Genomic DNA, 26117 nt, shown 5'->3' on the forward strand with positions numbered 1-26117 from the left:
AGTATTATGCATCCAAACGTTGTCGCCACTTTTATGTTCATTAATTAATGAGCCTCTACTAATCAAGAATTATCAACATGAATTTCAAAATTGAATTTGAATGGTATAACTATATATTGATATGTATACTAGATGCACCATAGTCATATACAAGTATGAATTACAAGTAGAGCTGTGAGTTTCTGTCCCGCACCGTTAAACCTGATTGTTTCGAATCGATCCGAAAAGGAGCTAAACCGTTAAAAACACATTTTTTTAAAATCGAAAACTGACCTGATCCAATTTTTTCTAACCCGAAATTGAACCAAACTGAATTTGTGCGAACCGATACCAACTTGACCCGTTATCAAGTTAAACCATTACAACCCGAACTGATTACGTTTGAACCCAATAGTAACCCAACCTATTTTAAACCGAAAATCGTTCAAACCCGGCAAAAATTCGGTAAGACCCGTTGTGACCGAACCATTTATAACCCGTAACCCGTTGGACCGAACCGTTTCCAACCTGTAATCCGTTGAGGCCGAACTGTTTACAACTCGTAACCTAGACCTAGCAATCGTGTCGTGTTCGTTTTCGTGTCGAAAATTAAACGGGTTAGAGAAGGTCAACACTAACCCGACCCATTTAATAAACGTGTCGTGTAGTGTTGACCCAATTAATTAATCGTGTCGAAAATCCTTAACACTAACCGGCTTTTTTCGTGTTCGGTTCGTGTCTGTTGTCGTGCTGAATTGGAAAATATTGGTCTTGTTCAATAGATTTATCAATAATTCCATAAATTATTGGATTTTTATATTAGGCGGGTTGAGTCATGTTAATTTCGTGTTGAGAATCTCAACACTAACCCAACCTGTTTAATTAAACGTGTTAAAACCCTTGACTCTAACGCGTTTTTTTTTCGTGTTCGATTCATGTCGTGTTATCGTGTCATGTCAGTTTTTGCCATCTCTACCATAACCCATTGAGACCAAACTGTTTAGGACCGGTAACCCGTTATGACTGAGTCGTTTACAACTCGTAACCCAATATGTTTATGATCTGATTTGTTTCAACCCACTACTCGATAAACCTAACTTATTTATGACTTAACTTGATTATAACATGACCCGTTCCTACACAATATCTGACTAACTTGACTCGATAATGATCCAACTTGATTTTAACTCGATAAGATTTGGACTGAAACCCGCTTTAAAAAGGGTAAACCCGTTTCCAAACCGATCAAGTTCAATCCAAACCGATTTTGACCTGAATTGATAATGATCGGACCCGATTTCACCCAATCTGTTTTGAACCGAAACCCATTTTCAAACCGACCCAATCTAACCCAAATTGATTATGACCTGAACCGATTACAACCCAACCCATTAGGACCCGAGCTGTTTTGCACCGAAACCCACTTTAAACTGGCTAAACCCATTTCAAACCGACCTGGTTCAACCCAAACTGATTATGACCCGAACCAACTACAACCCGACCCGAATAGAAACCGCAATAAATAAAACCAAACCAAACTGACCCAATGATTTTCAAAACCGACCCAAACCGACCAGCTAACCATTTCAACCCGTTATAAACCGACTCGTTATAACCCAAAACTGATAAACCCAACCCAAGCCCGAACTGTTTACCTGAATTGGCACCCCTAATTACAAGCATTGTTTGTCTTAAACAAAGTATATGTGTCTTGTGGCATTTAGGCAGCTTGAATTTATACATTTTTTTTTATCGTGTTGGGGTTTCCTTTTATACAAGGTAGAATTTGTATTGACATTAAGCCACATAATTATGTAGTACAAGTTAAATTTAGAAATTATATCGACACCAAGCCACATAATTCTATGGATTTTGGGTATAGATGGCAAAATGCTAACCAATTTCCAATTCCTGTTGTCAACAAGGATCGATCCCCAACTCTGCAACCGAGCACTTGGGAAGATGGGCGCACCACTTAAACCTAAGACACGGATAGACACAAAATTCTAATCATTGAGGTACCAAACGGAAAAAACCAGTTCTTTTCTTCCACTTCATTCAAAGGTCATCCAAATTGGAAAAGTTTCACAAAAACCACAATATCAATCAACAATTGAAAGACCAGAGCAGACAAGAATATACTTGTATATACTAAACTGTAGTACTTTTTTTTTTTTTTTTTTTTTTTTTTTTTTTTTTTTTTTTTACTTTTTCAAATCACAAATAAAAGGAAGTATTACATAGACAAGTCACACAAGCCATAAACATCTACAAATATAGATATACACCAGACCAGAAGAAGCCATGGCCTATTCATTCAACTCACAAGACACTCAATTTTTTTCTTTTCTTGTAATTCTGACAGCTTAGCAACCACACACAATCAGTTCATAATACAGATGGGACAATTCCTCGTCTTTAATCACAAGTGCAAGGGTCGCAGCTGCAGTCATCTCCACAACCGCACTCAGTCCTTGAATACATCCTGAAAAAAAAAAAAAAGGAAAAAAAAATTGAAGCATGTTCTGATGTACTCTTGCAAGTTGCAACCAATTTCCCCTAATAACGGACATAGAGAAGAACGATTGATGTTCAAAAAATATAAAAGAGAACCAGTTTAAGTCAAATCTATAAACTGAAGAAGTCTAAGGGCATGAAGGATATTAACAGATAGGGGAAAGCGGTAAGACAAATATCGTAGTTTACTCCATATTACAAAGGAATATTGAACTTAGAAAGAAGTAAATATACCTGTTGCAGTTGCAGTCATCACCACAGCTGCAGTTGTCGCCACAGCCACAGGTTCTTCGGGCCATCTTCTTTCTCAATGAATAAAAATAGCGTTTCAAAGATTGATTGTAAGAATACGTTTTAAAGAGAAATGAATTTGTGGATGTTTCAGAATTGATGAGCAACAACACCTTTATAAAGAACCTTGAAGGGATTTGGCAAAAATCCCAATCATACACGTCTGATATCTAATATCTTGGCCCTTCACCATGTCAACTCTACCCCACATACATCTCAGCTCTAAGAAATGAAAGCAAAGATCTTGATAATATTAATGAAAAAAAAAAAAAAAAATTAAAATTGGTGGATGACAAGGTCATGGCGGCTAAAAATTACATACAAGACTTTAACTTGTCATATAATACATGTTTTGTCTTGTATAATAAATCAATGACAACCACTCGTTGCATGAAGTCTTCCACTCTTTATTAAACACTCTGTACACACATGCAACCTCAAATGAAAGATGAATACGTCTCAAGTGCAGCAACTTACAAGTCAATGAATTTTAGCCACATTTCTAATTTTGATTCCTTAAATTAAATGAGGGAGGTGGGAAAATGGAGTGCCCAATGAGCATGAATTACAGATAACCCAAAAATGAAGTCGAGCTCAGAGATATAAACACACGCAAAAAAAATAAAAAATAATAATAATAAAAAATAAAAAAATCTGAAATGAACAAAATCGATATCAATGATTAACATACAGAATGTATATTACAAACACAGAGTATATAGCATACTCATTTTGAGTCCAATACCTATCATATTCATTTTTAAAAAGATATCATATTCATCTTGAAAACATAGACTAGTTATTTGGAGCAAAATCTGGGGGTGTAGCTCCAAAGATCATATTCACCAGCGTATTATCATTACGCATCACATAAATTCATAAGTTTAAAGCTTTGTCAAAGCAGCCAAAATTACCCTCCTTTTTCTTTCCATTTTTACAAAGTCAGGATATTAGATGCCTTCTGACATGAATCAATTAAGAGATAAACTGAAGCAATTGACTATGTCTGACAGAGCGAGCCTTTCAGACACCTAACATTTCAGGTGCAGAAACATCCTATGTCATGATACAGTTTTAGATTGAAAAAACTATAAGAAAGAATAGCTAATAATGATTTTTTCAAAGCTAATCATAGTCCAGATTGACCTATCCCAACAAGATCTTATGCTGTAATTTCAACATATTAAAACACCATGAAGCTTGCTTCTTTAAAAGTTGACATTGAAAATTTAGTAGATTAAAGCATCATAGCTAAGAAGAAAGACTTCTTGTAAACATGTCTTATTAGTTGAATCATATGACAATTGACTTCAAGATGCAGGGAAATCCATATCTCTAGCCATACCAACAGAATGGCACTATATAAGAAATCTAAGCACTGCCTACCAGAAATAACCACCATCAGACATTTGAAAAGAAAGAACCCCTGCCCCCCGGGCTCCTCACCCCGGAGAAAGGGATAAACTTGGTGTGTTGACATGAATTTTCAAAGAGAGCTAGCCAATATATTCAACTTGATCCCAAGAATAATAGTAAAAGATATGAAGGCTATGTTCTAAAGTTCTAAACAACAGAAATAAGGAATAATATCAACTAAGATATTCTTTTCTTCCTCTTCCTTATATCCCAACCCAACTCCCAACTCCCAACTCTCCCCTTGGTGACTTAATTATAAAATAGTTAATCAACTAATATATTATCTAGTCTCAGACTGGCAGGTTCCCCACCATTAACAAGCACTCTTAACCCAGCTTTCAGATCCGGTATCCCTTCCTCCAAAACCGCACAAACTGGGTAGATAGGAATTCCGCGCACCCTTCTCTGTAGCTCCTCCAAAACACATTCAGCCCCTGCCTCATCAGTTTTATTTGCCACCACTATAGATGGACGGTCAGATAAGCCTTCTTGATAATGCTCCAACTCTAAGACCAAATCTCTGAGCTGCTCCCAAGGTGGAATTCCTTTGCGGCCATCAAGTGCAGCAGCCAGGTCAACCACATATGCCAGGATTTTTGTCCTTTCTATGTGTCGCAAGAAAGCATGTCCTAGACCACGATTCTCATGAGCACCCTTAATGAGTCCTGGGATGTCAGCCACTGATATTGAGAGTTCATCATAGTTTAACTTCCCTATATTAGGTCTCAATGTTGTAAAAGCATAATGTCCTACAGCAGGTTTGGCCCTAGAAATAGCACCCAAAATAGTGGATTTTCCTGCATTAGGCATTCCCACAAGCCCCACATCAGCAATACTCTTTAGCTCCAGTATTATAGTAGCCTGTGACCCAGGCAAACCAATTCTTATGTTAGGTTGATTGTCATCATCAGAACTTTCCACGTCATCATTCTTATCAATAACTAAATTCTTATTTTTTAAGTTCTTTAGATGACGCTTCCCAGCTGATACACTGCCTAAACCCCCTTCTCCCCCATGAGCAACAATTAATTGCTGACCCTCTTCAGTCAATTCAGCAACATTACATTGTATTTCTTCCACATCTTCTTGAAACTCCTCTTCAAGCATACCACTATCAATTTCTAGATCACTGTCGTCAGCCAATGTACTTTCACAATCACTTGTATTATCATAGTGAGAAATTCGAACATTCTCACTATATGTTGATTTACCACGACTATGAGAAGGTGGAGAACAAGTAGGAAGAGGTGATACAAGAGAGGGTGACTTGATATAAGCTGAACTCTTAGCAGTATCATTAGTACAAGAAGATGAGACTTGAGCACCACTCTCCACCAGATCCATATCCGGACCCCGCAAACTAGAAGTGGATAACTGATCAGATTCAAGGAAATCAGAAGTAACAGTACCTGGAAGATCCCAAGGATGAGTCACAGAAGACGGTTTCTCCACAGCTGAAGGGATTTCACCCTCCACCAGATGGATAACAGTACCAACAGGTACTTGCACAACCTGTGGAACAAGATTTGAGCAATCAATTAACCACAACACAGACACTAATAAACAGATATGACCAATAAGAAATTAAAAAGTCCATAGATCATAACCTTGTCTTCTCCACGGCTGCCAATCTTATTCTTTGAGGCTCCATGCCCACCATATCCTCCAGTCTGCCATCCACCACGATGATATCATCAAAAGTGAATCAATTAGACTAAACTAATTTTCTCAGCATTTAACTGTTCAATGACCTAATATATAGCAAATAGCAGATACATACAATGTGATGCTGCAGACCACGGAAGTCCCAAACTGCAGAGGTGCACCGTAAAATCACATCACCGCCTCTTCCACCATTTCCGCCTGTAAAATATAGGAGTATATAGACTGTAATTAGTCAAACTATGCTTCTAATTAGAAGATGTTCAACTAAAATTGCTATCACCAAGGGTTCAGAACTCATGCTAGAGTCAAACCCACCATCAGGCCTGCCATAGCGATCAGTTCGACTACGACGCAAGCTGCCATTTCCACTTCCACCATCACCTCCTTTAACATGCAATCTAAATCGGTCAATCATTCTCCTCTCCTGAAATAAATTAGCAACCTCAATTCGACTCTATGCCTAATAGAACAATAAGATGAGCAAGAGCAACCACTCTTTTCTTTGAACTTCAGCATACAATGAAATACCTATGAATATAAGTTACAAACCTGCAAAGGAGTAGCTTTAAAATTCTTTCCAGAAGCATTAGAATATGAAGCAAATGACCAAAGAAGCCTTGGTGATGTAAAAAGTTTTCTCAAAGATTCTTCCTTATGAAGGCACCTTGTTTTGCATAACAATGTCCTCAAAGCTAACATATTGGTCTTCACCCTCCCTGCATTAACAATACCACATGAACAATGCCACATGAATCTTTCTATACCGAAATTTTGGTAGTTTGCTTCAAACTAGACATAGAAAACATATAAGAGCAAGAAAAACAAAATTTGACATAAAGATTTATCCTTTCTTCACCACATAAAGAAGGATTCTAAAACCTCAAAGAAGAATAAATTACCTAAACTAATGTTATACACTAAGAAAAGCATTGCACTTTTCCATTAGTGTCAAGATTATCTTTCATCACTTTTTCTTTACTCTATTCCAACATCCAAATCCCACATATGTACAAAGAAATTAAGGTGATTCAACGACTACTAAAATCAATTCTCGCCTTGGAATGTTTGTCATTGCCTCTATTAGCAAATAATTGATTGAAGACATTCAATAGTATGTTCTCCCTCTAAGAGATTTAAACTCACAAATTATATATTCGTTTCAATCAACCAATCTCTATTGTAAATAAGATAAGCTGAGCAAATTTTAACAAGATTAAATAAAACCCTTAAGCTAGCTTACACCTACAAATGTCATCTCAATAAGGGTGCACAACAAAAGTAAAAAATTACACTTATCACCTAATTCAATTGCATTACATTTCAATTTGTGCCTCCAACACAAATATAAGATTCGGTTAATGCAAATTCAAAGCTAATGTCATTCAGTAATAAAGCTACTAGTAGAATCAAATCTTGCAAACATAGACATTTCATCAAACAGGTGGTATGCATAACTAATATGACATTAGGGTACACCCTAAGAAAAGTTAAATGAAATTCAAATTATACATCATCAAAATATCATAAACAAACAAAAATTGAACTTTTAAAAGAACTAAGTATTGTTGAAAAGCACACTAAAATATTGAAAAGAGGGAAAAAGGGAAATTATCATAGAACTTTGTTACTGAAATTATAATGTAAAAATTCAAGAATCATACTTTTCTGGACGACTTGTGATTAGTGACTGACTGACTGGGAACTCCGGCTCGGCTTCGGCAGCTGAAATGGTGTAAGACTGTAAGTGCAGCTTTGCTTTGCTCTGCTCCACGGTTTTGTTTTTTTTTTTTGTTTTTTTTTTTTTTTTTGAAGAGGCTTGTATTCTCTGATTTCCTTTACTCCGTGCTTCGTTGTTTTTTTGTTTTTCTTCAGTTGTACATAATTTCTAAAATATTTTATACACATCTGAGTGTACCGACTATTTGTATTTTATTTCTTTGTGACTTTGTTGGATAATTTGCGTATTTTTGAGATTTTATTGTTGTCATAAATCACTTAGAAAAGCTTAAATTTCAAACTTTGTCAAAAAAAAATATATAAAAATAAAATGTAACATTCAGAGATGTGTAAATCATCCATTTTTAAACCAAAAAATTTCCTATTTCTAATCTCGAGTAAGTCATTGGATATGTGATTTATGTCTAATTTAAAACAATCTAACTAATTGTTGTGAATGAAGCACGATTGCAAGGAAGTAACCCTAACCTAACCTTGTTAAGCCCTTAATTGAAAACATTGAAAGGCTCTTGGTGCGATGGTTGATTGGTGGTGCCTGCCATTCGGGAGTGTTACAACTTGGGCTTTAGATCTTTGAAAAATGGGCGAGAAAGATAAAGTGATTGATAGCACGCATGTGCTAAGTTTTGCCTTATCTATATTTTGTTTTTACAATTTCATAATTTTTAAAGAAACGACACGTGCTCTACCAGACATTTCAAAAAATTTGCAATTACGTAGTAAGTTAGAAGATAATACAAGTAATACTATTATATAAATTATGATATTTCATCATCTAATAACAACTTACACTCTTCCTATACCTTAAGTATATACGGAGTAACTAATTAATGATAAACAAACGAATAAGGCACATTACTTTATACAATATACATCATCCTGCATGAAGTATTATTGCAGGTGAGTGGTGAGCCAACCAAGAGGCATAACAATCAATAACTAACAATTTCATCCAACAACTCATTGAAAACCAAGTCCTCCAATTCAAGAGCAAGACCTTCAGTATATGTTTGAAGATTGACCCAACCATTTTTGTCCTTTGATAAGTCATGAGCCACTGCAATATCAAGTGAAGGATCTAACTCTGGCATCCAACTTAAGTACTCCCTAACAAATTTCCAAACTTCCCCAACACCGCTCCTTTTAACTGTTGTTGTAGGACTAACATGGCACCAGAATGATAAGGATTTGGGGTAACATACATAGGACCGTTCACGAATATCAATCAAAGCCTCATTGATTAAATCAAACACGAGCTTTTGGTGAGAGCTTGACATGAAAATTTCATCTTTGTCCAATGATTTGAGCTCAAAAGGACAGCAAACCTCAATTCCATCAAATAGTGCAGGATCAAGTGGCTGAGTTTGCGAGTGCCATTCTTCGCGTTGGTTTTCTGATGTAGCTAGGCCTGCTATATCAAGTACATATTTCACATACTGCAAGTCATCGTTGAAGTTTGAGTCTTGAGTGTCATCCTCCGTTTTTCTAGAGAATGTAGACAGGCGGTTTAACTCTAATGGTGATCCTGAAAAAGAAAAGTGACTGATGTTATAACCTTGTAACTTATTAAATTCAGTAAGTTTAACAAATGCTTCTAACAGAAATTTTAGTACTTGAATCTTTTGACAAATTACCTTCTGATGACATAGGCCAATCCACATGTTCAATCTCGTCATTCTGAGTACAAATTTCTAGATTAATTTCGCGACTGCTAGCTATTGCCATGGCATCAAACTGTTCCTCAACGAGCCTATTTTCCTTTCCTTTTGATAGTGATTTGGCTAAACTCACATTTTCTCTAGGGGAATCAAGCCTTACTCCTCTAGCTTCTCCATAATTCATGGTGTTCCATCTTTCAAGACTACCTCGAGATGGCTCATTCGTAGTGGGTAAAGGAGACTCAATCTCAGACAAATAAAGTCCCTCTCTAAAAGATCTCTGCCCTTGAAGATCATTCAATGTTCCGAATTCCTTCTCATTCCTTAACCTTAAGCTCTTAGATAGATGACTCTTAATTGCTTTATTACTACTACTATCAAACAAATAAGCATATTTATCCAAGGAGTGCTCCGTAACAGATAATGATCTTCCAACGTTCTGTGACTTCGCCTTCTTCAGCTGACGCGCAGTGCCAGACACAGGCCAAACTTCATTGTACTTGTGTTCAACTTTGGCAGGTCTTCTTTCTCTTTCAGAATTCGAAGAATTTAAGGAAGGAAATGTCCCACACTTAACCAACTTCGTATTTTTTGGAGGACTATTTTGCATAATTCTTAAAAACAAGTCATGATCAACTTTATACAACTCCAATACACCCACATAATCATTTTCCATCTTCGTATCCTTGTGCTTAACCTTTGTTTCCGGTTTCATATTACTCGATTCATCAACGCGATTAATGCTTTTGATCAGTTTCGGATTTGCCTTAAGAAGAGACATTAAAGTTGGAGCATAATCATCGTCATCACATGACTTATCCTTGAGGCCTTGGGATAATTCAGTCTCTTGATCAGGCAAATCTAATTCTCTTGAGTTTTTTTTTTCTTTCATTAATCCTCTAATTCTGGATTTAATAGACCTCTTACTAGCCAAACCATTTCTTGAAGAGCCCGAATTAACCTGCTCATAATTTAGTTTACAAGTTATATACTCTTGTGAAAAGTGTAACAACAAACCAAACCATTATATCCGTAATCTAATGGTAAGCTCATGTCTAAAATCAAAAATCATAGAATTAATAAAAACACAAATGTTAATCTAGTACTTCAATACGCTAATCAAGTTAAATTAAAGAAGATGTTCGAATTGAAATTGTCCGGCAATTATTCTTTCTGCAAAAATCATGTCATATAAGTATAATAATAAATAAGGGTTGAGACAATGTGATAATTCACGAGTACAGGAAATTCTAACGAGTGCTCGTGGGGATACGACTAATTTATGAAGCTACATAATGTCAAAATGACAATTTTCTTTTGTAATCAAAACATAATCATTTAAATAAGAAAAACTTACAGCAGAGTACTTTAACATCATATCCTCCTCCAATTCTTGTGATAGGTTAATTTCATGCTCAACATCTGACTTTATTCCTTTACCTACATAAAATAAATACCACATATGAATTGCTTATTCAATATTCAGCAAAAATACATAATTACATATTTGAATAAATAATAATAAAAAAGGGCTTACTTTTGGTTGATTTATTATCATGGGATTTATGCTTGTTGTAAGGAAGCATTTTTTTGACGTTATGCCAAGGAGGATAATTAAACATTTGGAATACGGTCCAAATACATCCTGGGTGATCTTCCTCCACTTTTACATACGAATGTTTTCGCCATATATATTTTCTCATCTTCAGTCAACCCTGAAATAAATCATTAATTTCTATGAAATTTGGGCAGAATAACAGAGGAAACTAATAACAAAAATAATCTGAAAATGAGAATAAATAAGTAACTTGATGGAAATAATCTGGTGAAGAAGTTGTGAGGGGGTTTAAGAGGAGAGAGAAAAAGGGGATTAATGTTATAATTAAATGAAGAAATTAAAGAAATTGAGTTGGTAACATAATAAAAATAATTAATAAAATACGTAGCTTTAATGTAAATATAATAGGGTTGACCTGAGAAAAAGTTAAATCTTCAACAATTCTTCATCTTTGAAAGAGAAGAAGGATTTGTTGAAGATTGAAGACAAGACTCCAGGTCTTCTTTGTCTGCTCTTTCTTTTTTGTTTTTTGTTTTATTGTTTGTAAGCTACTACTAAGATTAACCAGCGAAGACCCGCCAGAAAAGTTAGTTGGGGTTGGGGGGGCTTTCCCTTTTTACGCGCCATTGCCAAGTCAGTCTTTCTTTCCCTTTTTTGCTTCCAACTTCCTTTTTTTTCTTGCTTAATAGAAAAATAAATTTGATTTTTTTTTTTCGTGATGGTTGATTTTCAAATTAAAAATCACTCTAAATATATACTTCATACTTCGTATTAATAGTGTCAAAAAACTTAAGCAGCTTATCTTACAATTCACGGGGTTATCAATTAAGTCTAGATTCTTGTCTCTTGAGAATCCAACTAATATCGCATGTAAAGATAGATTATAACTGGGGTCATGTTCAGAAAAAAAAACTTAAATTTGGGAGCAACTGTTAATTGTGGTAGTACCTATCAATTATGAGATTAATTGTTAGCTGACTATCAACAAATTGTTACTTGTAAAATAGATAATTAAAGTATGAGTAGTGCTTGATAAAGTAGTTGTTGATTAGATGTAAAAATAAATTATTATTTTTTATCCTAATTATTTTATCTCTAGGTAAAAACTAGCTCTACCACTTTATAATATTTTCACCTTTACATTGCAAAAAACTCAAATCTAAGTAGTACTCAAATTATTAAAAACTACTCAAAAACTAGTGTTGAACACGCTTACCTTTATTGTTACAATTCATTCGTCTATACAATTTATTTCACAAAAAAACTTTTCTAGACAAAGCACACATACAGTCATACTAATTACCAACTACTCTTAGCTTCTAATTACCCATCTACCTCTTTATTTGTACATTAGTTGGATTGTTGGAAAGCCAATTTGTTCAACTACTTCAGTAATTAAAAAGAGAATCTTCTTCACTACTACCTAGCAAGTAGCAAATTTGTGTATATGATGTATAATCTTGACTAAGAGCCAAATAGTAGGCAGTGGCGGATCCAGGATTTTCGAGATAGTGTGTCACCATCAATTATTGATCATTTGTGAAAGTACAATTTATCACATCCCATCATCGTCCACCGACCGCATAAAATATCAAAATATAGTCAAAGCTTGAATAATGAACAAAAAAAATACATAAAAAGTTCATTTCATAAAGTAATTCAAATTCATATTACAACTAAAAAAGTACTAATTTTATTACAATTGCTCTCGACGAGTTTTCATATTTTGATAACGATGTACAATATCATCCATGCTAACATTGTAAAACAAATCTCTTTCTAGATAAGTAATCAAACAATCATTCAACATTTGATCTCCCATGCTATTACGCAATTTATCTTTTACTTGCGTCATTCCAGAAAATACTCTTTCTACACTTGTCGTTGCAACGGGAAGAATCAACACTAACTTCAAAAGTAAGTAGACTCGATCATGAGTTTCAAACTTTCCCGTCTCAACAAGTTTCGTAGAAAGTTCACTTAGACTTTTCAAATTCCAAAATCTCTCATCATTTCGAACATCAACAATGAAATTTTCAAGTGAATGTTCAAAAAATAATAACTCAGAGCTTGAAAATTCATCGGGATAAAATTTGGCAAGTTGAACTAACTTTCTTTTGTCAAAAGAATGAAACCGATTTGCAAGATTAAAGCAAGACATACACACAAGTAATTCCTTACTTACCTCGGGAAATCGATTTTCAAGTTCTTGTAATTGAAGATCAATGACATTTAGGAAGACTTCAACTCTAAAATGATGAAGATTAGTCACTTGTGGACCTTTACCTCTATACATTCTTCTCCCAGGAACAATATACTGCCCCTCCATGTTTGGAACCTCAATGTCATATTTAGCCATAAAAGAAGTGACTTTTTCCATATGTGAATCCCATCCTTCATCTCTTAAGTTTTGCAAATTAGTCTTGGTTACATCAACCATGACCATTGCATTGACAATATCTTGATCATGTTTTTGCAATGCCACATTCAACGCATTTGTAATTCCAAATATATCAACCATCAAGTGTGCTACAAACACAAAATCAAATGACATCAACAAGTGTGTAATAGATTGTGCTTTATTCGAATCAAGTGTATCAGATACTTCTGCAATGGAATCAAGTGACAAAAGTATTGAAGGATATAAATCAAGCACATTCAAAATGGTTTTAAAATGAGATCCCCAACGAGTATCACAAGGTCTACATAAGCCACGTTCTTGATTTAAACCAGTTCCCAATTCAATTTCACCCAAGGACAATGCTTCTACAACCCCTTGACGTTGTTTTTCTCGAAGAAATTGTCTCCTCTTAGGTGAACCTCCCACAAAGTTCAAGAGAGGTGCAAGTACATCAATAAAAAGCCAACCACAATCTGAGTTTTTCTTAGCAAGAGCAACTTGTGTCAATTGAAGTTGGTGAGCAAAGCAATGAACAAAGTATGCTTGAGAACATTCATTCAAAATTAGAGTTTTAAGACCATTGATTGAACCTTGCATATTACTTGCCCCATTATAACCCTGACCTCGAACTTGAGAGAAAGTTAAAGAGTGTTCCATGAGTAATGACTCAATAGCAGCTTTTAGAGTCAAAGAACTAGTATTAGGAACATGCACAATACCAAGAAAACGCTCACACACTTCCCCCTTTTTATTAACAAATCTCAAGCAAAGTGCCATTTGTTCCTTATCGGAAACATCGGCAGATTCATCAGCAAGAATAGCAAAAAATCCACCATCAAGTTCTTCCAATATTGCTTTAGTTGTTTCGTTTGCAAAAGCATTGATTATATCTTTTTGGATACTTGGAGAAGTAAGTTGACAATTACCGGGGGCCATTTTAAAAACAACTTTGGAATACTCAAGATCATGGTTTGAAAGAAGATTTAATAATGAAAGAAAGTTACCTCTAGACAATGAACTTTCCTTTTCATCATGACCACGAAAAGGCAACCCTTGGAACAATAGCCATCTGATGGTTTCAATTGAAGCTTCCAATATCTTACGATAGGCACTCATGGTTTACGCCGTTTGTTTTGATAAAGCGGTGGCAATGCTACTCATTTGATTCACGAATAAATTCATAGCAATCACAGCATTATTGTGAGCACTCTTGTGTCCACCAACATGCTTTACAATTGTGTTTCTTCTATTCCAATATCTGAAACCTCCATTAACAAAAGCATCGACTCCTGCTGTGTTACTATCCTTAAATAGATAACAAATGAAACAAAAGGCATCATCTTTCTCAACACTATACTCAAGCCATGTTGGCCAAGTATCAAACCATTGAACACAAAACCGACGTTTTTTCGGCCCAAAATTTGTTTGAGGAAACACATGATCTTTAGGTTGACATGGCTTTCTTTGAATGTATGTTCTCCGCACTAAATCCCTATCATCGGGATGAAAATCACACATCCTTCTTCTTTTTCCGGGGTCTTGTGGAAGATTAATAATATCAAGTGCACTTAATCTTCCTTCACCAATTTGAGCACTAGGATCCGAACCACCTTGGTAAGAATATTGTCCATCTTCATTTTGAGGGAAATTGTGAGAGGGGGAAGAATTTTGTTCACTTGCATGATGTGAAGGAGTATTTGGTTCACTTTCTTGGGAATTTTGTTCATTTTCTTGTAGTGGAGGATTTGGTTCACGTTCTTGAGAAGGTAAATCATTTTGTGGAGGAGGAGGATTTAGATTAGGCACTTTTTTAGTAAAAAAAACTTGAAATGTCTCGAGTTGTTTTTCTTTTCATTCTGAAATTGAAGTTAAAGGGTGAATGAGATAAATCAATCTAAATGTTTGACTTATCCAAATTTCCCACAATGATAACCAACAAGAAAACTACTTTACACCACGATAAAGATGTATAAGCATAACATTTCTATTAATCCAACTATCACAAAAATAGCATATAATCAAAAACAGAATCAATGAACATTGTAATAAATTTCATACAAACAACTACCACCCATTTTCGTTAACCTTTCTTTTATAAAGTCAAATTATTATTAATCCATCATACTCTCTAATTACTTTTTTTCTACCAACAAATCAACATCAACAAGTTATAAAACATGACTAAATCAACTAGTGTAAAGGGTTTGTCACAGGTAAAGTTGGCCTCTTTGAGTCTTTGATAACCAATTTTGCCCAATTTCACAGCCACCCCCTCCCCTTGACCCCTTCCCTGCACCACCACCGAAACCAGTAAGGCAGACAGTGAGACAGGCAGTAAGCCAGTAAACCACCCTAATTCCCTAAAATAGCACAATTTACACAAATACACAATAGTTATAGGCTTATAGAACTACAATTAAATACACGGTTAACAAAAATAAATATACAAATACAAGTACGATTAACCCCCATTTCAATTTCTACTTCCATTAACAAAAAATTCGTACACCATTTGTCAAATTGTCAAGAGTAAAGAGTTCAAGATCTAACCTGGCTGTAGGCAGTAGGCTGCTTCAATGAAGGAGCGAAGCTCAGCGTGAGGCGTGACTCAGAGCCTCTGAAAGAGTGAAAGTACGAAGCCCCTTCAATGGAGAATTTCGACCCTGCAATTATCAACTCATTTATCAACCCACAATTATCAAAATTCGAATGATTGACTCAATTATCAACCCACAATTACCAAAATTTGAAGAACCCTAAATAATTACAGAAAAAGAACTTAAACAAGATCTAACCTTTGACTCCTTTGAGATTGCTTCGGTGGAGAAGAAAAAGCTCAAACGCCCCTTCAATGGAGTTTTTGCGAGTAGCCGACTAGCCGAGTATGCTTGAATGCTTGAAGCTTCAATTCTTCAATGGAGCCATGGAGGAGAGAGTAGAGAGAAAGAGAGGGGATTAGGGGAAGCGTGGCTGTGTTGTAAGGGAATTAGGGGTTCTGGGTCTTTGGCCTTTGGGAGTGGAAAGATGCGTGAGTGAATGTAATTGTTTTTTTTTTTTTTCAAAATTAATAGTGTGTCACCGGACCCACTATGACACTAAGTTGGTCCGTCCCTGATAGTAGGTATAATGTAACTGTTATACTCTACTCAATATTCCATTAGTATGCATATCAATAAAGTAACATATTACGAGTATTATATTATGCATTTGTAATTGATTTAGCATTAAGGTGAAAGTGCATTATCCGAATCTCATTGTTGAACTGCTTACTTCAGTTGACCAACCAAACCCAACGTAAGGTTTGTGTATCATCACTTAATTAATTAGTTAATTATATTTTAGACGTGTTCAACGGGCTGAGGGATACTCCGACCCAACCCAAGCCACCCTATATACTTGGCCCAAATTCAAGTCTTCTTGAGGAGAGGAAATATGATTAAATTTGGGCTTGGGATTATAGAGTTGTGTTTTAGGCACAAAACCTCAATTTAATCATCATACCTCAGAATATTAACCATTTGATTTGAACATGAAAACAGACCAAAACTGAAATTCATAAATCACTTTGTCCAATTACAAGAGAAGTGAACACTAACAGACAATGAATTTCAAAAACCACAATGTTCGCGCCTAAATACACAACTCATGTGGTGTATATAACATAAGGTTGATTAACAAAAGCGATCCATAGATTACCATGAATTTCTGTAACCTCACTCGAATCTGTTATCTCAAATGTATCCAAACTTTCTAATATCATTCCAGACTCATCAACTCTAATTGGTTTAGTTGGATTTTTTGCAATCCAAAATTGTCCGTCGACATTTCTGTTAATATTATCTGGTAGCCCAGTAAGTTGGAGAAAAATCTCATTAATTCTAGCTTTAGGACCCTTGAGCCAATACCTTAAAATGCGGCAAGCACTTGTTTCAGCTACTAGAATAAAACCCTTGTTCTTGCTTAATGCAACCCCATTTGCAAAATATAGATCTCTCAGCAATACTGTCAAGGCTTTAGTCTTCATATCATATTTTATCAATCTTCCACTCCGTTCAAATGTGGCTATTGCCTTCGGATATTCCCTGTGACATACATTTTATTAAAAAATATATATATATGTAAGCCGAACAATAGTATTGGTGAATTGAGAACATTAACTTTATGAGTTCGTTAAATGGCATACCATCGATGATAAGTAGAACTAGTATCAGTAAAATAAACAACTCCATTCTCAGAGTCTATGTCTAGGTCATTTAAAAATTTGAATGGAATCTCCTCGGCACTAGTTGCAAGTGAAATGGCTACACCACCATTACGATTTACCTTCACCAAGCCATAACTAGAGTCCACAATATACAATTCACATGTTACCATATCGAACTTTAGGCCTAATGGTCTGCCACAAGTTTGCTCATTTGGTGAATTGTTAGTCCCGTCACACAAATTAGACCTGTAGATAAATCATAGCACATACGAAGTATTATAAAAAAAAAATAGATACAAATTAAAAGAAACAAACAACATCATTAGACTATTTTTCAATGCAAAAGTGGAATTGAATAATTACACAGGAACAAAATAATTACACAAAAGAAAAAAGTTTAAAGACTAAGCAAAAGTTATTAAATTAGTTGCTGCATGCAAAAAGGTTTGTAGTATCCTGTCAAACATCTCTAGTGTAAAAAAGGCCAGCTAGCACCAAATATAGAATTAAGTCTAAATTAGCATGATTATTATCCCGTAGCCATAGACTAAAACTATTAAAATCGACATTTAAATTAAGAGGAAGGTCTTGTTTAGTTCACCTTATTTTTACTTATTTCAGAAAAAATAAATTCAGATCAGAAAAAATAAGTTTAGATCTGATAAAAAAAAATAAGTTCAGATCAGATCAGAAAAGTTCAGATTAAATACAAATTATTATTATTATTATTATTATTATTATTATTATTATTATTATAAAAATTATTATTATTATTGTTGTTGTTGTTGTTGTTATTATTATTATTATTAATAATAAATAGCACAAACTATAAACGATAATAATTAAAATTTCATTATAAGCTCCAAATCATAAACGTTTACAAATATAATTTTCATTACAAGAAGTTCAAATTTCCTTCGCTATATTAAGTTGTACTTCGTTCATTACAGCTTTACGATTCTCGTTAAACAAATCATAATCTGCTCTTGGTTCAATTATTATACCACTATCAATGGGTATATCCAACTCATGTAATCGAATAAAATTGTGAAGTGTGAATGCAGCAATCATAATTGCCAATTGATGTTTAGTGTCCATATTTGGCATCATTGTCAATATTTTCCATCGAGATTTTAATTGTCCAAAACATCTCTCGATCGTTGTTCGAAGTGAAGAGTGAAGATAATTAAAAAGTTCAAGTATGCCTTGAGGTGGTGGACCATTTCGAAATTGGTAAACGTAATAATATATGGATAGGATAAGGTAAAAAAATGAATATCTTCGTACTACATATTATGTATATTTTCATTTTTTTTTTAATTTCATATTTTTGATAACAAGCCTAACGTTTCCCATAAATAAAAATTTCTATATTTCATATTTTCTTTCCTCCTATTATGTCAAATACTTTTGCTTTATACAATTTTTTATTCTTCCACTTACCCCATCCATATATTATTACGTTTACCAATTTCTCCCAAAACTCCCCACATGTAAAAATGGAGAAGGTATTTAAAATCCAAGGGAGTATACGTACAAGGTTTTCAATAATAATAGCTACGCATTACTAAAATTAAAATTAGTACAAAGTAACATAGAAAATGTTGCTAGTTTAAACAAACGATAAAATCAAATCCGATACATCATAAATCCATATTATTATTTAAGAATTAAGGTATTTAAAAACAAGTCAAATCTCCTTTTTTCTATGTAGAAAAAAGCTATGATAAATTTAATCTGTAATTTAGTTTTTTTAGGATCCCCATTTTAATACTTTCTTATAAAAAAAAATTCATTTATGAAGTGGGATACTGTAAATAATAAAATTATCAAATATTCCAATTCTATTACCTTATGCTATCTAGTAATTTTAATACTTATAGGTTTCTTTAAAATATTTGTATTAATAATAATAATAAATAATAAATAATAATAATAATAATAATAATAGTAGTAGTAGTAATAATAATCATAACAATAATAATTAAACATTAATATCGATTAACATTAAAAGTAGAATATTGAAATAACTGAAATAAGTTCAAATCAGAAAAAATAAGTTCAGATTATATCTGATCAGAAAAAATAAGTTCAAATCAGAAAAAATAAGTTCAGATCAGATCAAATCAGAAAATATAAGTTCAGATCAGATCATATCAGAAAAAATAAGTTTAGATCTGATCAAATCAGAAAATATAAGTTCAGATCAGATCAGATCAAAAAATATCAGTTTAGATCAGATCAGATCAGCTTAAATCAGGTGAACTAAACAAGGCCGAAGTCCAAGTTAATTACTGGGATAAACAAAAATTGTTTATCACATTGCCTCAAAAAAAAATGTTTATCACATATTATTTTGTTAAATAAATCAGCAACTCTATCTAGTCATCATCACTGTAAGACCCGCTTTTAAAGAAAAAAGTTATTGATTAATATACGAAAATGTCATTTGATAAACAATAATTGTGTATCTCAGAGATAAACTTGTATTTTCTCTTAAATTAATTAATGTTAAATATGTCGTTATTAACCAAGGGAAAAGTGTTTTCAAAGAAGCTAGCTAGGCATACCTGTTTGAATTGGTTATAGCAAAGACAGTCCAACTACGTCCTTCCCACTTGAGTATTCGACCATCAGAGACTCCCACGTATGGACCCGTACCTTGGCAATCGAATGCTATGGACTCGGGTCCAACTGCATTGAGTCCTAGTGGAAGTCGATAATAATGTCTCGTACGAGGTTGCGATCCAAACACATTTCCCCTAAAGGGAAAGATAGCTTGAGCCAAGAAGATGGTTGAGAAATAAAATGTATGAACAAAAGGACACAAGTTGTACGTTGCAACTTCATAATAGCTAATTTAACAATGAGATTGGAGTATGTTTTTATGTAATTTGTACGTCTGAAGAGTTTATAAACAAAGAAAGTGCATTGATTTTGTTCAAGGAGCATTAACGTTGCAACTTCATAATAGCTAATTTAACAATGAGATTGGAGTATGTTTGCATTTTGTACGTCTACTGAAGAGTTTATAAACAAATAAAGTGCATTGATTTTGTTCAAGGAGCATTAAAAGCACTCAACAACTAACAAAATGTTGTGCAGCATAAAGGCTAATTATATATAGCAATTGGCGAATTAAGATAATACGACTTGTATGCATGCATTATTTAGGAAATAGTGTCTTGTACGACTTCGTTCAATTAAAACTAAAATTGGATCTTTTGACCTAATTCCAAATTGGTTGAGAGTTGAGAGCGAGTTTTAAAGAAATAGGTCCCTAGCTATTAGCTATGCGCTATTAAATTGGAAACCATAGTTCAAAAATATGGTTTATTTTTATCTGCTGTTAATTCCATGAAAACCTAGATTAAAGCAATAACCAAGGCAATAGTCCAGTACAAATGTAAATTATTAAATTATCTATTAGATCTTAAATTATCCTTTTAAATCCTTCCAATCAATATATATACTTGATACGTAATACTATTAAAAGGAAAGGAAAATAAACTGATCCAATTCTATTACGTGTTTGACTTGATCCAATTCGTTCAACAATATTCTAATACTCGTAATAGAATTGGATGAGTTTATTTTCCTTTCCTTTTAATTGTATTACGTACCAAGTATATATATTGATTGGAAGGATTTAAAAGGATAATTTAAGCGCATATCCTCTCTCCCCTTTGTTCCCTTCCACAAATACTATCAAAACATTACGTAAAAGAAGAGGACTATCCCAAGCATGGAAATGACGATGATTCATTAACGAACTACGATATGGATGAGGATGGCTGACACATTAGCTAGGAACTTATTCTTCGCAACTAAGCTGTTTTAGAGCACTACCTATTTTTGTTGTATAAATATTCTAATTATGCATAATAGTGTTTCTTACTCTTGTTTGCTTAATATCTTTTAATTATAGGCTGATAAACAAAAGTGATGAAAGATTTTGATCTGAAATATATAAGACGTGTCTATGTCTAAAACGATCTCAAATTATAATTCTTATGCTTGTGTCTAAAAACATGGCAAATGTTTAATAACTAGAGTATGTAGGACATTTAATTAGATCATATGGATCGGAGTAGTATGCTAGAGAAGAAAATGTCATATGACTCATTATACTCATGTCACATAGTACTTTGAATCATATTTAATACTCCGTAAAATCATACTAAAGCATTTTAAGTTTAAACTATTTCATGAGAAGAGAACATGTTCTTGATTCTAAGTGTTATTTATCTCAATGATCTAAAATGTTTTGAAAAAAAAGTTACACTTCATAAACAATAACGTAACACAATTTGGTCCAAAAACTCCAAATACAAGGTTGAATTTCTTAAAGGATCAAAGCTCGCTAGAAATATGTTTACTTAAACTTTTTTTGTTTAAAATAAGTCAAAATAAAATGACCAATTATTGTTATTTCACTCGGATGATGCCCTTCCTCCCTACACCACCACTACATTCATAATTCATTGACATACTACTATACCAACTTGAGACTCAAATAACGGTGACAACATTATGTTTTAAATATTTCACACCATTTTAATATAGATGTCTCTAAATTTTTCCACAACTTATTTATAAAAACTTACTAGTAATTTAATTCCCAAGACATCCTCTAAGAATTAATAATTTCAATATCTTACATCGTTTTTCCTTTTTTAAAAAAAAAAAGAAAAAGAAAAAGAAAAACCCTATGCAGTCCATGTCCAATTGTCCATGATATTGAATAAAATGCGAAGATCATAAAATAAGAAAATACCATTCCATATAAAAATAAATAAAAAGAAGGGGCAAAAAATATTCTAGGAAGTACTTTATATTTGTCCTCAACACCAAATTGACTGGTGTCCAATTGTCCATACCACATGCACAGCATCTCACATTCTATCTTCCTCCTCCACACTATTATAATAATTTAATTAACTTAAATCTTCTACTCCGTATTATTATTACAACTTGCACCAAATCACACCATTCATTTCATTTAAAATTCATAAAATAACAAATTAATAATTACTCATAACAATAATTATAATAATTTGTTACAACTTTGATGTTTTCCTCATCCAACACCATCATCATCATTCATCAAACATCATCCATCATCATCATCATCATCATCATCATCATCATCACATCTTCTTTTGTTCATCCATTTTCACTCTTTCTTCTCTCTCTTGTTCACTTCACTACACTCCCACTAAAAATCTCAAAAAATGTTATCACTCCCTAAACCCCCACTAATTTCCCATCTTACCCTCACCACATTCATCTTCATCTTCTTCTTCTTCATCCTCCCAATTCACAGCTTCAACATAACCCAGATTCTCTCCCATTACCCAGATCTCTCCGACTTCACCTCCCTTCTTTCAAACTCCGGCATCTCCTCCGACCTCAACCACCGCACTTCCCTCACTATCCTCGCCGTCCCTAACTCCTTCCTCCGCTCTTCCTCCCCTTCTCTCCCCTCCGATTCCCCCTCCACCCTCGCTGACGTCCTCCGCTACCACATCTTACTCCAATACCTCACTTTCTCCGATCTCCGGCGAATCCAACCCGCCGGAACCCTAGTTACCACTCTCCTCCAAACCACCGGAAGAGCCCCCGACAACCTCGGATCTCTCAACGCTACCTTCAACCCTTCTAATGGCGGCATTTCATTTCACCCTCCCAACAACAACTCTGTTTCCTGTAACATTCTCTCTCTCCTCAAAACGGTGCCGTATAATCTCTCAATCTTCACCGTTGATTCTCTCCTCGTTCCGTACGGCTTCGATCTGATGGCGTCGGAGACTCGCCCGCCTCCGCCGGGGTTGAACATCACCAAGGCATTATTCGATGGACATGATTTTAATGTCGCCGCTTCGATGCTATTAGCTTCAGGGGTAGTTCAGGAATTTGAAGATGATGAAGGTGGTGCTGGAATTACCCTTTTTGTCCCTACTGATGAAGCCTTTGCAGACCTTCCACCGACTGTTCAATTGCAAGCATTATCGGCGGATAAGAAGGCTTTGATTCTGAAATTTCATGTACTTCATTCGTATTATCCTCTTGGTTCGCTCGAGTCGATTGTGAACCCGGTTCAACCCACGTTGGCCACGGAAGATAACGGTGCTGGTAGTTTTACTCTTAATATATCCCGGGTTAACGGCTCGGTTGCGATCAACACGGGAATAATTCAAGCCGTGGTGACTCGAACCGTGTTTGATCAGAACCCTGTTGCTATTTTTGGGGTTTCTAGTGTACTGTTGCCTAAGGAAATCTTTGGGGATGATGGAAAGGGTAAAGAGGTAAATTTGAGAGGTGGTAGTGGGAGTGGGCCGTTTATGGGGGCCCAACCTCCGGTGGTTGGGCCTGCACCGGAGAATTCGCCCGGTGATGGGTATGGTGGGCCGAGCCATTTGTCGTCGCCGCCCGGGTTTACATCGGAAGGAGGAAGAGGAAGTGGAAGGAGTTGGATGATGTTTTGTATAGCATTGTTGTGTGTATTGATATCATAAGAAATTTGGTTGATTGATTTTGATCCTCCTTGGCTCCTTCATTTCTTGGTAAATTATATACAAGTATAATTTATTTGATTTGATACTATATTTATTTTTCAATGGATTAGTTATATACATTATGTGAGTTGATATGATAGCTTAGGTAGCATGAAAATTGGGGGAAGTTGGAGCAATTTCTATTGAGAATTGTTAAATAACCCAGGTAAGAATTTTCTTCAAATTTTGTTGTATTCTTTGTTATTGAGATTGTATAAAAGCGTGAGAAATGAATTTCAAACTATTATCATAGTATCATACTATTGTTGTTATACTGTAATTTAAGTAGTACTCAATATTGATGAAATTGATCACAATGTATGCAAATTGAGTTGGGGTAATGAAAATGTGGATGGATAATCTGGTGCTGATTTTGGTGGTTAAGAAAGTGGGTGTGTATAGATAGAGTGGAAGAACAGGTTGGATCTTTAATGTCGTAAGCTGACAGCTTTTAAGAATGAAGACTTTGAGACACCAAATTGTACAACTACTGTACTATATTTTGATGTCCTTGTGTTTGTGTTTGTGTTTGTTGTCTCCCTCTTTCTTACAAAATGAGAGTACTAAATTTGGTGATGCTGTTGCTGGCAGCCAGTATCACCTGAGGTACAGTAACCCAACAAATTTTTCATGTCATTTGGCTTCTCTCTTGCCAAAGTACTCGTATGAATCTTTCATTAGATTTTGGTTCTGGTTAAATATACAAGTAAATACTCTGATAATTAATGGTACGCTGCATACATTCCAGTGTACTAAACGAGGTTTATTGTTTCTCCACCCGTCTCCAACAAATTTGTTTAGTGTTAGTGTCACTTGTGTGTACGGGCGAGTTGGTGACATTGGCGTATGGAACTATGGATGTATGCCTAGAGCTAGAGGTGAAAATGGACAAGCTGTCAATGATTAGAAGCCTGCATGAGGAATTGAGGAGTTCAGTTCATCAACAAGTTGTTACAGAAGCCCTACCACTTGAGTGGCTTTGTTGTTAGCCCAAGATATTTGGGCTATGGCCCATGAATGAGGCTTCATTCCCCTTTTGTTCAGGCCCATCTAGAGACTTGATTTCTTATTAACACTTCTCATCTGGTCACATATGCCTATCCAAAATCCTAAATATTTTTTAACTCTAAAATGTATTTTATCTACTAGTATCAAATTATATGGTCTTCATACTTTTAAATTCAAAATATGATTTTCAACTTTATTAATTTCATCTTCAATATTTTGCAAATTAAATTAGGACCTATACACTTTTTGTGCGCGAACCATTATTTTATATACTAAAAGTATGCTTCATATATTTCTTATTACTATTAATTAGTAATCATCTATTCCAGATCTTGTTGGGAATACAGTACAAAGAGATTATCTGAATACTTGGAAATTTGTCAACTGGTAATATGGTTTTGAATTTTGGTAATTTATCTTTTATCACTATATTTTGTGAGTCCATCGTTAAATTTTCGTATTGAATGATAGGATATATTTTGTTATCATAACATTAATTTTGTGTGACATAACTATATCCTTAATAATTTTATTAAAAAAAAATCTGGAGTTTAATTTATGGAAATAGAATTCCTATTTCACAAGGAATATCCTTTGTTTAGGTAATCTCATAAGATTTCTATGCTGAAATTATGTATATATAATATATTATATATGTTTCAAATCTACAATGATAATTGTGTGAGCTTAACCTAACAACGAACTAAACCACAACCAAAAAACAAAAACAAAAAAAACCTACATAATTTTTCGCATTCAATTCAACAGCAGCCGTAATGAACATGTCCAAAAATCTTTTTACACTAAACCCAAAAAAGCTCGTCTCAAATTTCAGGGTGAGTATTCAACTACGTTACCAAGGTAGAGACAAAGTAATGATATGGGGAGTGAACGTGTTAGATAACAATGAAAAATCTGATGGAGTATTGATCAAGTTTTTAGAGTCCGAAGATTTCAAGCTTCATTCAACAATGCAAAAAATAGTGTCAACAATTGAATGGAGAGAAGAATTTGAGGTCGAAAGTTTGGTTAATAGAAAATCGGAATCAGGGTTTCGGGTGTATGGCGTGGACTACAAAGATCAACCAGTTTGCTATGTTAACCTTTCAGATTGGTGTGATAATAA

The 26117-nt window shown here is 34.4% G+C and overlaps 4 protein-coding genes and 1 pseudogene across 5 annotated transcripts; 1 reads left to right on the forward strand and 4 right to left on the reverse strand.

Moving 5' to 3' along the window:
- Positions 1–1998: 1998 nt before the first annotated feature.
- On the reverse strand, positions 1999–7903 carry LOC110688422 (probable GTP-binding protein OBGM, mitochondrial). Its single transcript, XM_021865170.1, has 7 exons — positions 7530–7903; positions 6418–6584; positions 6184–6292; positions 5984–6066; positions 5811–5873; positions 2731–5715; positions 1999–2464 (listed from the first exon to the last, which is right to left on the reverse strand). The coding sequence occupies exons 2-6, from the start codon at positions 6565–6567 to the stop codon at positions 4468–4470; spliced, it is 1653 nt and encodes a 550-aa protein (XP_021720862.1). The 5' UTR covers positions 6568–6584; positions 7530–7903; the 3' UTR covers positions 1999–2464; positions 2731–4467.
- A 395-nt stretch (positions 7904–8298) lies between these two features.
- Positions 8299–11636, reverse strand: LOC110688423 (protein TRM32-like). 2 transcript variants are annotated; one of them, XM_021865171.1, is made up of 5 exons: positions 11237–11636; positions 10801–10978; positions 10621–10703; positions 9240–10224; positions 8299–9130 (listed from the first exon to the last, which is right to left on the reverse strand). In XM_021865171.1, the coding sequence occupies exons 2-5, from the start codon at positions 10964–10966 to the stop codon at positions 8538–8540; spliced, it is 1827 nt and encodes a 608-aa protein (XP_021720863.1). In that variant the 5' UTR covers positions 10967–10978; positions 11237–11636; the 3' UTR covers positions 8299–8537. The 2 variants fall into 2 exon arrangements, with proteins under 2 accessions (XP_021720863.1, XP_021720864.1); XM_021865172.1 differs by lacking the exon at positions 11237–11636 and adding an exon at positions 11072–11178.
- LOC110688603 (zinc finger MYM-type protein 1-like) lies at positions 10973–14338 on the reverse strand. Its single transcript, XM_021865367.1, has 2 exons — positions 12563–14338; positions 10973–10978 (listed from the first exon to the last, which is right to left on the reverse strand). The coding sequence occupies exons 1-2, from the start codon at positions 14336–14338 to the stop codon at positions 10973–10975; spliced, it is 1782 nt and encodes a 593-aa protein (XP_021721059.1).
- A 1929-nt stretch (positions 14339–16267) lies between these two features.
- On the reverse strand, positions 16268–20465 carry LOC110688424 (annotated as a pseudogene).
- Positions 20466–21972: 1507 nt separating this feature from the next.
- LOC110688425 (fasciclin-like arabinogalactan protein 4) lies at positions 21973–24032 on the forward strand. The gene has a single exon (XM_021865173.1). It carries the CDS (start codon positions 22661–22663, stop codon positions 23942–23944), a length of 1284 nt encoding a protein of 427 aa, XP_021720865.1. The 5' UTR covers positions 21973–22660; the 3' UTR covers positions 23945–24032.
- Positions 24033–26117: the final 2085 nt, after the last annotated feature.

This window comes from Chenopodium quinoa, unplaced genomic scaffold (assembly GCF_001683475.1).
Source record: "Chenopodium quinoa cultivar QQ74 unplaced genomic scaffold, ASM168347v1, whole genome shotgun sequence".
Lineage (NCBI taxonomy): Eukaryota > Viridiplantae > Streptophyta > Magnoliopsida > Caryophyllales > Amaranthaceae > Chenopodium > Chenopodium quinoa.